The sequence below is a fragment of the Vigna umbellata genome, chromosome 1, assembly GCF_029865625.1.
Source record: "Vigna umbellata cultivar VRB3 chromosome 1, Vumbellata_1.0, whole genome shotgun sequence".
Classification (NCBI taxonomy): Eukaryota; Viridiplantae; Streptophyta; class Magnoliopsida; order Fabales; family Fabaceae; genus Vigna; species Vigna umbellata.
In genome coordinates, this window is record NC_142165.1 from 27,756,123 (window position 1) to 27,769,783 (window position 13,661).

Consider the following 13,661-nt stretch of genomic DNA (forward strand, 5'->3'; position numbering starts at 1 on the left):
TATACAGACATGTTCACTTGTTTGGAATCAATTTTTGGTGATATGACAGTATCTTACTAGAGTCAACAATTGTGGTTGATAATATAGGAGGTGAAGAAGAGGTTATCCTCTGAGGAAGCTGCAGTTGCCAATCACAGTGGTAGATGGAGGAATCAGATGAGAAGGGCTGCTCATGATGGTTGCTGTCATCGGGTTGCTCAAACACGGGCATTATGTTCTGTTCTTTGGAAATTACTTGTTTCTGAAAATCTTGCTGAAGTGCTTATAGGAATAGAAATCCCATTGGTAAGAATTTATAGGAATAGTAATTTACACCAAATTTTGTTTTAAATGCATATTTTTGTGTTATAGTATATAAGCCATATACCTATAAAAATAAAATGGTAATCTAATATTGAACAATTTCTGGATTTATGTAGAGTGCTCTCATCAATGTGATGGATACACCTTAATTAATCTTTCACTTAACACATGGTTGTTGGATTTTTGTTTTTATTGAAGATTTCACATGGACTAGAGATGTGACAAAATTATGGGGTGCAAACCTCTCTTTAAAAGTCAGTTTTATAAAATTGAGTTAGACATAAATCTCACTTTCTAAGTTGTAAATAAGAGTATGTCCTAGCATGGTTTGCAGGGCCTATCATGTCACTCATCATCAATAATTTGACCAACCACTAATATGTAGAGCCATACTTGAGATCTTCGGTCTTCAATGGGAGGGAGTGTGTTAGAGATCTCTCATAACCAAATTATAGTATAAAAGTAGAGATAAACTTCATTCTACAAACCAGTTTGTATGATTGAGTTAAGTCAAAAGTTCATTTCTACGAGTTTTTATGATTTCTAACACATGAAAATTGTTTAAAAAGTTTGAAAGCTTTAGATATTGATTTGTTGATGTGTCTACACCTTGCTTGTTAAATTTTATGTGTGAGGTCCTTGATGATGTTTGTATTGGTCTTTATGGTGAAGTGGCCTAGGGTTTGATTCATGGTACCTCGCCACCTAACAAAAGTTGGGTTTCAGCTCAATAAAGCTGAGGCTTTGCATTTTCTATTATTGAATATAATAAAATTAGGCATAGGATTAATCTCCCTTGTGTCTAAAACATTCTCATAATTTAGGGTAAAACGTATATCTTATTATGTTGAGATTACAAATCCATATATACAATGCTAGAAAGCTATTTTAGGAAGTATAATAATAGCTCCTAAAGAAAGAATCCCTATATTTCAGGGATATCCTAATCATACCTGATAATTATAATCTCCTAAATAAGGAAGAAATATAATTAATAAAAGCAAAGACTTTAATAGAAATAATACAGATAAAAAGATTCTAACACTCTCCCTCAAGCTGGTAAATAGGTATTTTCCATTCCCAGCTTGGAAACAATACTTTTAAAGTTGTTACTGTTCAGCCCCTTTGTTAGAATATCTGCAAGGTTGTCTTGTGAAGAGACATATGGAGTACAAATTAGACCACTATCTAATTTTTCTTTGATAAAATGCCTGTCGATCTTGATATGTTTGGTTCTATCATTCTGCACTGGATTATGAGCTATGCTAATAGCAGATTTGTTATCACAATAAAGTCTCATTGATTTATCTGACTTTATTCCTAAGTCTTCCAAGATGATCTTTAACCATAGTAGTTCGCATATCCCTTGTGCCATTGCTCCATATTCTGCTTCAGCACTGGATCTGCCTACCACATTTTGTTTTTTACTCTTCCAAGTCACAAGATTTCCACCAATGAAAGTGCAATACCTCGTAGTTGACCTTCTATCCACAATTGAGCCTGCATAGTCTGCATCTGTATGTGCTTCCACACTTACATTCCCATTTCGTTCAAACAAAATTCCCCTACTTGGGGTTCCCTTCAAATATTGCACAATTCTTAGTGTAGCTTGTAAGTGAACTTCCTTAGGTTGGTGCATGGACTGGCTAGCAAGGCTTACAGCAAATGCAACCTCTGATACATTTCCTTGTCAACTTTAGTACCTTCTTGTACATTCCCCAATTTCATGTTTGGATCAATTGGTGTACTCGCAGGCTTGCATGCTGTTTTCCCAGTTTCTTTCAACAAATCTGTGAAGTATGTTTGCTGAGATATAAATATTCCCTTTTTAGAATGGGCCTAACAGCTGTTGCTCCTCCTCCTCATCACCTGTTACTACAATATCATCTACATAAACCAATAGCACTGTAACTCTCCCTGATTTAGAGCGTTGAATGAACAAGGTGTGATCTCCTTGACTTTGTTTAAAGCCCAAACTTATCATAACTTTAGTAAACCTTCCAAACTTATCATAACTTATCGTAGTGATTGTTTCAACCCATACAATGCCTTTTTTAGCTTGCAAATAGTGTTGGCAGCTGTTTTTCCCTCATATCCAGGGGGCAATTCCATGTAAATCTCCTCTTCAATTTCTCCATGAAGGAAGGCATTTTTAACGTCAAATTGTTGCAAGTTCCAACCATAATTAGCTACTAGAGATAATATCACCCTAACTGTATTCATTTTTGCCATCGGAGCAAAAGTTTCCATGTAATCCACTCCATAGGTTTGAGTGAATCCCTTAGCCACAAACCTTGCTTTGTACCTCTGAATAGACCCATCAACCTTGTATTTTATAGTATATATCCACCTGCACCCAACTGGTCTTTTTCCATTCGGGAGAGCCACCAAATCCCAAGTACTATTCTTTTCTAGTGCTTCCATTTCCATGTCCATAGCTTGTTTCCATTTTTTATCACTCAATGCCTTAGATAAACAGGTAGGTATGGTTGTGGTGTTTAGGTTTGTAAGGAAGGCTTTATGAGTAGGTGAGAAGTTTTTAAAGGATAGGTAATTAGCTAGAGGGTACAATGGCTTGGTAGTGCATTTCCTAATCTCTTTTTTAAGGGCAATTGGAATATCTAGGTCCTCATAAAGGGATGCTGGTCTGAATTCAGATTCCTGTATATTTGGAAAAACAAGGTTTGATGCATTGGAGATTAAAGGATTAGGGATAGTTACCTCATGTAATGTTGGGTTGGATGGTTGAACATGGACATACTCTGGAATGGTCTTTGTCTTCCTTGTATAAACTAGATTTTTACCAAATCTTACATCAGCCCCATCTCAAGAGCTGTTACACTTTTAGTCCCTATTTCTGGTCCTAAGCTTAAGTTAGGAAGCATAAGGATATCATCTTCATTTGGTGCAGTCTCCCCCTGAAGATGATCTTTATAGAAGTAACTTTTGTGCTAAAAAAAGGTGACATCACGAGACACAAAATTTTTTGGATGGTGGGTGATAGCATTTATATCCCTTTTGTGTGGATGAGTAACCTATGAAAATACATTTTAAGGCTCTAGGATCAAGTTTACCTCTATCACTACTGTGGACATGGACAAAAGAGACACAACCAGAGATGCGTGGAACGAGGTGGTTGGATGTGGACACATTAGGATAAAAGGATGACAAAACCTCCATAGGGCTTTTGGAAGCTAGAATACTAGAAGGTAGTCTATTAATTAGATAACAGGCAGTGAGAACAACCTCTCCCCAAAAACTTTTAGGAACCTTATGTTGAAAAAAGAGAACTCTAGTTTGGTCAAGAAGGTGTCCATTTCTCCTCTCTGCAATCCCATTTTGTTGAGGAGTTTTGACACAGGAGGACTCATGAATGATACCTTCCTTTTGACAAAAAGAAATGAGCCCATGATTGAAGTAATCTTTGGCATTATTAGATCTAATCCTCTTAATGCTAACACCAAATTGATTTTTTACCATTGAGAAAAAACTTTGAACCATAGAGCTTACTTCAGATTTTTGTTTTAGTAAGAAAATCCACGTGACACGAGTGCAATCATCTATAAAGGTAATAAACCAACGAGCACCAGAAACATTGGTGACATTTGAGGGACCCCATACATCAGTATGAATTAAATAGAAGGGAAAAGTGCTCGTATTTTTACTAACAGGGAAAGAAACATGTTTGTGTTTAGCAAGTTCACACACTTCACAATTGAGACTTGCCACATCCAATTTGCTGAAAAGGGAAGGGAATAATAATTTTATGACCCTAAAGGAAGGATGTCCAAGACGACAATGATGGAGGAAGACCTTTTCCTAGCTGGTCTTTATTGAATAAGAGAAAAAAGAGTTGCTATTTCCCAGGGCTGATGGCAGATTTGGATTGTCCAAGTAATACAAGCCATTCCAGTCTCTAACATGTCCAATCATCCTCCTCGATTGTTGGTTGTGTATGTTACAGTCATTGTTGGAAAAGTAACACTGCATGAGAGATCATGTATGAGTTTTTTAATGGAGACTAAACTAACAGATAAGTTAGGAATATAAAGGACATTTGTAAGGGTGATAGATGGGTTTATTTGAACATCTCCTTGACCTGCTGCAGTCATCAGAGAGCCATCTAATACTCCCCTTCAGGCTGGTGTATATGTACCAAGCTTGTTACAAATATAATCAATTCTTGGTCCCAGTACAAAACAATATCAAAAGTCTACGTTGCCCTAATTAACATAAAACACAATATATCTAACATCTATAATTTAAACCAATAGGCTTTGGCATGAGGGAGCAGATTAGATATAAAATAGTGCAAAATTCACTGAATAGCTTGAGCTTTTGAAGTACGTTCTTTACACATTTTGTTTATATTGGATATTGGTATCTTTATGCTGAAGATTGTAAATATTTTACTATGTTATCAACTCTATACTTTGTGACATGGCGTAAAACGTACTTGGTCAAGTTTCTAAGCTTTGACACTTGCACTTGGAGATTGAATTTAGAATGTGTTTTTACTGCTGTGTACTGGTATTCTGTAAATTCGGTATTGCATGGAAATTTCAATAAAAAATGATTGATGTGTGGACTTTTATTGGTAAATTGTGTTGAATGTTACTTTTTGGACATTTCATAGAGGACAAAACAAGTTTGGATTAATATTGTAGGCCTTATGAAGAAGTCATTTGATCTCTCTCTCGCTTTACATATAAATGTGTATGTTGTACTTTCAATTCTAGCTTAAATATGTGCTGAAAATAAGAAATAAGATGGATAAGAAACTGATCAGTTTAGGGAAAAGGATTCAAGACAGATGGAGGAAGATTGTTATTGCTGTGCTATTGTACTTGATAATTTATATGCACAATTAATTTTAATGGGTATATTAGAATCAGAATACATTGAACTAACTCAACCCCTGTACTCACGGGAGAGAGTGATTAAGTTGATAAGGGATCCTTTGCTTTTATACCTAAGCTGAAGTGTGATCTTAACATGTTAATGGCTGAATAATTTAGGTGAATGTTCTTGCTGACATGGAGCTTTGGGGAATTGGTGTTGATTTTGAGAGATGCATCCAGGCTCGTAAAATATTGGTTAACAGACTAAAGCATCTTGAGAAGGAAGCTTATAAGCTGGCTGGCATAACATTTTCATTAAATATGCCAGCAGATATAGCAAAAGTGCTGTATGAACACTTGAAGCTGCCCATACCTAATGTGCAAAATAAGGGAAAAAAACATCCGAGTACTGGCAAACACTGTTTGGATGCATTGAGGTATTGAGAACTTTCCGTTTCCTATGTGTTGTTGTTCTGTTTGTAGTGACTTTAGATTATAAATACAAAAATCTAGCAATGTGCCACTCCTAGGTTTTCAAATCAAAGTCCACTCTTATAGATTCGTATTGTACTCATCTCCGTTGTCTTTAATTTTTAAACTCTTTCTACAAAAGGATTTGTGATAGAGTTGTTTCATAAGTACCTCTTAGGCAGGGAAATAATTAGAGTGAGAGAAATATGTATTATAGAAAGATAGCTAAGAGTAAAAAGTGGTTATGCAGTTAGTTGTTTTGGAGGAGAGCCTTTCTCAGAAAATCTATATAGTTTTCCTTTGGGAGGTGTTGAGGGTCCTTTTGTACAGAGTTTCTGATTGTTGTAACCTATGAAACAAAAACACGGATAGGGACACGACAAGACACAAGGATATGGCTAAACGGTAAAAATACAGGACATGGGTATAGCGATATTTACATTTTTAGATTTTTTTAAATTAAAAAGAACATGCCTGTATATCTTTTATTATTTTATTTATTCATATTTCATATTATGTTACATATATTGTGTACTGTATATTTTCTAGGCCACAATCCTAGCCATTCGTCTTAGGTTTAATCTTTTAAATATGAAACTCTATTTTGCTTGTTTGCATTAAGTTAATATAAAATTAACTAAAGATTTAAATTTAGAAAATATAAACAACGGAAAGTGTGTAAAACTAATTAATAAAATTAACTAAAAGATATGAGATTTAGAGAATATAAAAATCTGAAACTGTGTAAAAGTGTATGCATATATGTAAACATTATAATTTTTTTTATTAATATAGTTATTTAAATATAGATATTTTCATAAATGTTTCTCTTGATTTTTTTAGATTAAAAAGTATTATCAGTAGATTTTAATACATATCAATATGGATACATGCCATCATTCACAACATGCATTTTCTCCGTGCATCAACAACTCACTTTCAGAAGATTTAGAGCAATGAATTGAGTATGAGGACCCTGCATCTGTTATAAGCCACAAGAACATATTTTGTTGGGCCAATAATTGGGAGAAACCTCTACGCAATTCCCTCATGACAGGATAATTCCTTGTAACCGACCGACCTAGTTCTTTTTCATATCGCAGACTAGGTTATAGGAACCTCTTTCGACTCTCACCGCTTAGCTACCTTTCTCTACTTGATACTAGATGTTAGATGTTGTTAAAAATTGTTTGTCATAATATCTTATGTCATTTACAATATTATGTGTATTTGGGCTTAGCCCATATTTTAATGTATTATTTTGCATTATAAATATATTATTCTGTGTGTATTTTTTACTGAAAGGAATTAACCATATAACTCTTTTTAATTACTTTCACATGGTATCTAGGGCTAGGGTTTCTTTATAATCCCATATACCTTTTTTTTCGTCGTTCCATAGCCGTTGTTGTCATTGTCAATGCTTGTGCCGTTAGAGCCATTGTATAGGTCAATGATCCCACCAATTAGATCGTCTGGACCAAGCGACCACCACGTTGTCGAGATCACCCTCATCAGAACTGCCACGTGCCATTATGTGCCCTGCCACTTATGCGTGGTGGTGCGTTCTACCTCGTGTCTAGTAATGATCATTTGTTCCTAGATCGTCTCCTCCTCCTTGATCTAGATCTGTGCGTGTTGATTTGATTGGAGCACTTTAGTTTTTAGGATTTTTCTCTCTCCTCTTCATTTATGGCCTAGTCTCCTAATTCTATTTCCATAGTGTTTGATTTTTTAATGGTGTTTGATTTTTCAATCTATACTAATTATATTAATGGCATCTACCTATTGGCATGTTAGATTGACTTGTTAGATGACACTAATTATGAGACTTGAGCATCAAACATTAAACTTTCGCTTAAGAGTAGAAGTATGTTGATCATCTTACTTTGAGTGTGACATATATTGCTAAGAGTGATGCATCCTGTTGGTTGAAAAAATGTTCAATTATGTAGGTTCTCAAGTCCATTATTCACTCATCTTTAAAACAACTATTTCGTACTTATGGAACATGTTCAAGATTGGGAACAAGCAAAATTGTTATACGCCAATGACCTCAACATCTTTTTGTTTGTTGCAATCTTCTTGAGGTTGTTGCTCCCAGACATCATCGCCCAATGGCTGAATATCTTGGTAAAATTCATTCTCTTCTTCATGACTTTAATGAGTTACTACCTCCTGCTCCTACTCCTCAAGAACTAGAGCAACTATCAAAGATTTTCATGTTATTGGCTTTACATGGACTTTCTGATGACTATTCTCATGTTCGTGATCAGTTTTAGGGTCCCTTGTTCTCCCCGATTTTACTTCTATTTGTTCTATCCTTTTGCGTGTTCAATGTGGTGAGCGTAATCACCCTAGCAAGCCGGGCAAAGGGCGTGACAACGGTGAACATTGTTACAAGCTCCGTCAATAGATAAAGATGAAAAAATATTTACATTTCCAACACCATGAGATATGACCCTAGACCCATCAACCATTGTAACCAAAGGTAAATTATCTGGAAAGGATAAAGAAGACAACAAAGATTTGTTACTAGTAATGTGAATTGTGGCACTTGTGTCAAGAACCCAAGGTCCAAGAGAAGGAGGTTGAGTTAGGCCAACACAAGATATACCTATGTGTGCAACAGAAGCAGTGGAACTAAACTTCTAAGAATCCTCATTACATTTGTGAAACTCATTGAAAAGAGTAGATTGGCTTGTGGTATCAGAATAGACAGTAGAAGAAGCCATGGAGAAAGAGAGAGAAAGAAAAACCCTAAAAGAAAACAAAGGTCCGATGAAATCAACAATGCCATAACCAGAAAGAGGGAGAGTTGGTTAGTCTAGCGACAATGATTGTAGCCAGAGAAGGCCTGTCACGCATTGCCACGTGAGGCGAATGTGGCTCCTGAGCGAAATGTTGAACGACGAGTGAGATTGCGTAAAGACTCCAATTGTGGTGATCTCAATGGTGCAGTGGTCGCCTAGCTGAGACAAGTAGAATGGTGTGGTTGCCAGTCTGAACTATAACTCTGGCAACGACAATGCGGGTTCAATTGTTGCGATGACAAAAAAAAGGATGAAGAACCTAAGCTCATATCATGTTGAATATAGTGAAAACTAGGTATAAGGTTAATCTCCCTTGTATAGAAAATACACAAGGGTAATGTATTTATAATGAAGAAAATATGGTCTAAAGCCCAAATACAAATAATTGTGTAAAATAACATAAGACACAATATAAATATCTAACATAAGACACAATATAAATATCTAACATAAGACACAATATAAATATCTAACATAAGTCCAAAAGTATATTGAGAAGGCTCCTTGAAAAGGCCTCATTTATGAAGATTAGGGAGATACTCAAATTTTTAGGTATTCTATTGTTGACCGGGCTGAGTCTTCAAGTGATAGATGATCCACTTCTGGGTATTATGTTCTTTTTGGAGGTAATTTAGTATCATTTCATGGAAAATCAAGAGACAAAATGTTGTGGCAAGGTCATGTATAGAAGTAAACATATTGCTAAAACACTCAAGGAGCTTAAATTTGAAGAAAGTTTCAAATGCATCTTGTATGTCACAATTAGGTAGCAAATTTGTTGAATTCTTCCTACATCATGTCTTTGTCATTAGATGATAACAAATATTCTGTATTTGGTGAGTTGATTCATTTTTCTCATTATAATAAAGCCCTCATGCTGCTTCAGAAACGTGTTTCAGTGCAATATTTATCTCTTCCTTAGAATTTCTCATATTCTTTATAGGCAAAAAGTGTTCTAGGAAATTTTAGTTTTTTGTTTTTTTTTTCAGGCATGAACATTGTTCCAGCCATTAAACAAACATCGAACAATGGCATCCTTAGAATTTCACATATTCTTTATGAACAAACTGTGTTATAGGAAATTTCATTTTTTTCAGGCATGAACATCCCATTGTTCCAGTCATTAAAGAACATCGAACAATGGCAAAGCTGTTGAATTCTACGCTAGGATCAATTTGTTCTCTGGCTAGGCTATCTGTAAGCACACAAAAGTATACAATACATGGTCATTGGTGCCAGACATCTACAGCAACTGGTCGGCTTTCAATGGAGGAACCTAATCTTCAGGTTTGGGTTCTTTCCTTAACATGTCTTCTGCCATTTTCTTTAGTTAACTGCTATATATTATGTTAGAAATGCAACATACAAAGATTTATGTGTTCTTCACCTAATAGCTTAGGAATTTGGGATTATTGGATCATGAGTCAGCATGTTATGAAAGCCTCTATATGAGCAAGAGACTTTGATGCATGTTGCTTTGTGCATTGTCCACACTTAAATTCCGAAGCCATGCTTAAATCCCAAAGAGCTCTAGAATGAGGAGGGATGCTATGAATTGAATAAAAATTATTTGTTTGTCTGCACCTGATAGCTTAAGCTTTTGAAAATTTGTTCAACCAATTTAATGTTGTATACTGTCTTGTTGATGCTGCAGTGTGTTGAGCATACGGTACATTTCAAAATAAAAGAGGAGGAAAATGAAGGTGATGCTGACGAGAGTCATTGTAGTATTAATGCTCGTGATTTCTTTGTTCCCACTCAGGTGATTGGCTTTTAATTTTACCTATTTGTTTCGTTTGTACTTCTGTGTTTCTTTCTGTAGAACAGTATTTCCAATCTCAGACTAAGAAATAAGTATTGGTGTATATCTTTAAATGAATTTTATGATTGTTTATTGCTTGATACCTTCTGAGATTCAAGTCACATTTAAAGCAAAGCAAAAACACTCTGTTGCTGGATCTCTGGCCCTGGTTTTAGAAGACACTAGCCTGATTAAAATTGCTCATCATACCCAGGATGTCTGTGATACGATAATTGATAATTCTTTGTTTTGGTCTAGTAGTGAGCTTTAGGAGACAAATTGTACTTTTGATAGTAACTGATGTTCGTCTATGGCTTTCTTTGTTCGAGGTAACTAAGAATCGATTTTGAATATACCATTCATTATTTTCTATTATTAACTTGCTTTTTTTAATTTTGAATTCTTACATACTGCATCACTTCTACATCTTCATTAATAATTTTGCATTCGACATTGGCATAGGAAGAATAAGAAAAGTCAAGAAAAATATTAAGGACCTTGATGAGGGGTCTTTTTACAATGTGATTCATTCATGCAAGCCTCTCCTATTGGGAAAAGACGTTTGTTTAAGTGGTTTCTCTTTAAAATTTAAAGCTAAGCTTTTTCCTCTAATTCCAAAGCCTATCTTTTTCTATTATGCAACTCATGCAATGTTCTCTTTGTTTCATCCTTGTTCTCTCGTTAGCTTTTTGCTGCTTAGTATTATCAAGTGACTAAGTTTATACAACATCACAGGTCATGTGTGCGGTGAAAAAGACAAGTCAATAACTGAAAAGCATTCCACAATATATGAAAATATGATACGGGAATAATTAAAAACGTTTCTGTTGAAATATAATGTTATTTTTATTTTTATTATTTTTCCTGTGTACCCCGCTTTAGGGGATTATAGGTAAGTGCTTTGCCTCTTCTTTGTATCCTACAAATACATCAATAAAAAGTCTTATAGTGTAAGTAGAATACTGCCGATTTTCTTTGGCAGTTATCTCGTTTTATTTTCATCCTACCTCTCTAAGAAGGTGAAGGAAATTTCCCTCTTTTCTATCCATCCTACCTTTCTAAGAAGGTGAAGAAAATTTCCCTTTTTTCTATCCATCCTACCTTTCTAAGAAGGTGAAGAAAATTTCCCTTAAAGATTTTGAAACATAGGAAGGCAACCTTCCTTTTCTTTTCCTCCCTGACAATAATACGCTATCCCAGAGACAGTATTCACAGTCCCAAAACTGCAAGTATCTTCCCACTCCTAATTACTGAAATTACCATCCGTATATATTGCATAAAACTACTAGTAGTTATTTTCTAGACATAACGGCCACCTTGCAGTTTGTATGCGTTACTGTCATTCTGGAATTTCTAATACAGAACTGTTTTCTAAAACAGATATTCTACATTCCCATCACGTTTCCTTCATTTTATAATCCGTTACTCCCTCTATTTTCTCTTTAATTTTCATTATAAATTTATCTTGTGTGTTAAATATTTGGTATACCTGTGGTCCTCCTCATTTATTGTTTCCTTGCAGGAGAACTGGTTACTGTTAACAGCGGATTATTCTCAGATAGAATTGAGATTGATGGCACACTTCTCTAAAGACTCTTCTCTTGTTGAGCTTCTCAGTAAACCTGATGGTGATGTCTTTACAATGATGGCAGCAAGATGGACTGGGCGTTCAGAGGTCTCTGTGGATTCTCAGGAGCGAGAGCATACCAAAAGGATGTTGTATGGTATTCTTTATGGTATGGGTGTCAATAGCCTTGCAGAACAACTGGATTGCACTGCTGATGAAGCTGCTGAAAAGATTGCTAATTTCAAAAGCTCTTTTCCTGGTGTTGCTTCCTGGCTTCGTGAAGCTGTTGCGTCTTGTCGTAGTAAAGGGTAAGGAGACCTTGTTCTACTTTTACTCATCCCAACTCAAATATCTCTTTACAGTGATACAGTAACTAAGATACTCTAGTCGTTTTGATTATTTAGTGGCAGTGTTGTCTTTATTTATATGTAACTAAGATACTCTAGTCGTTTTGATTATTTAGTGGCAGTGTTGTCTTTATTTATATGGGGATATTTTTTTGTAGGATTTAAAATATTATTTTCTTGATTCAAATTGATATTTTTATTGGTATTTCAACTATTTTAAGCTGTGTATTTTGTTGGAAACTGTGCTTGTTAGATGTTAGGTTCCTGGGTTTGAAACCTAACGTAGACAACCCACTCACATACTCTCAACAATGAAATCAATTGTAAAAGAATGAATATATGTATTCACATCAACAAATGTATGGTACGAACACTAACCGAGAGCCTAACCTCCCTCCACAGGCCCAAGTCCTGTCTTTACACAGAATACAAAAATCAATCATACCCCCTGTACAGAACACACACCCTATTTATAAAGTTCTCTTCCCCTTCCCACTAATTAACTAACTGTCAAACGCCTCTTCCCTCCTAACTGCCCTCTTATTTCCTCTTCCTTCTATCCTCTTACCTTATATCCTATCATTACACCCTGTTGCAAAACAACCCTGTCCTCAAGGTTGGTACAGTAATGCTTGTTCCCATGGCTCATCTTCATCATAGGAAGCGACCCCATGGGCTATTGCCCTACAATTAAGGTCTGGAGGCTTGGGTGGTGGCAATTCCTCCTCCAATGACTTTCATTCTTCCTGGATTCTATTAGCTTCCCACATTCTGGTCACCTCTTTTCCAGAATCGTAAGCCTTAAGAAAACGGTCTTCGGTGTCTTTCAATGCTTCACGCCGCTCTCTCCCTTTTGTCGGTGTATAAAAAACTGCAAGCCCCCTTTTCTGTTCGCTGGCCCACCTCCTCACAATCCATTGTTCTCTCCAGGGTATTGATTCTTCCATCTGCCCTTCCTTCCAAAGCCTTCATTCTTCCTTCCCTCACGCTTCTCTCCCCACAATCCAACACTCCTTTCCTAAGGATATTCGGTAGTCCTCTCTTGTTTGGATCCGGCCGTACTCACCCGTTCGGTTCCGGCAGTTTTCTCATGTTCGGTTTCGGCCGTCCTCTCTCGTTCGGCTCGGGAAGTCCTCTCTTGTTAGGTTCTGGCCGTCCTCTCAAGTTCGGATCCAACAATCCTCTACCGTTCGGTTTCGGCAGTCCTCTCATGTTCGCATCTGACAGTCTTTGCCTGTTTGGTTCTGGAAGTTCTCTCACGTTCGGTTCCGGCTGTCCTCTCACGCCCGGTTCGGTCAATCCTCTACCGTTAGGTTCCGGTTGTCCTCTCATGTTCGGATCCGGCAGTCCTCTACCGTTCGGTTCCGGCAGTCTTCTAACATTCGGTTCCGGTTGTTCTCTCCCGTTAGGTTTCGGCCGTCCTCTCACATTCGGATCTAGCAGTCCTCTATCGTTCGGATCCGGTAGTCCTCTCTTGTTCAGATCCGACATTCCTCTCCCATTCGGGGCTTGGTCGTA

General features: G+C 36.4%; 1 protein-coding gene across 1 annotated transcript in view; it reads left to right on the forward strand.

Moving 5' to 3' along the window:
- LOC124833665 (MUS308 and mammalian DNA polymerase-like protein) overlaps positions 1 to 13,661 on the forward strand; it is a 34,542-nt gene that overhangs the window by 18,453 nt on the left and 2,428 nt on the right. Inside the window, exons 18-22 of the mRNA XM_088102381.1 lie at positions 88 to 285; positions 5,322 to 5,581; positions 9,526 to 9,715; positions 10,083 to 10,190; positions 11,752 to 12,104. Of these exons, the coding sequence (XP_087958507.1) occupies positions 88 to 285; positions 5,322 to 5,581; positions 9,526 to 9,715; positions 10,083 to 10,190; positions 11,752 to 12,104 (1,109 nt within the window). The remainder of the gene's footprint in view (positions 1 to 87; positions 286 to 5,321; positions 5,582 to 9,525; positions 9,716 to 10,082; positions 10,191 to 11,751; positions 12,105 to 13,661) is intronic.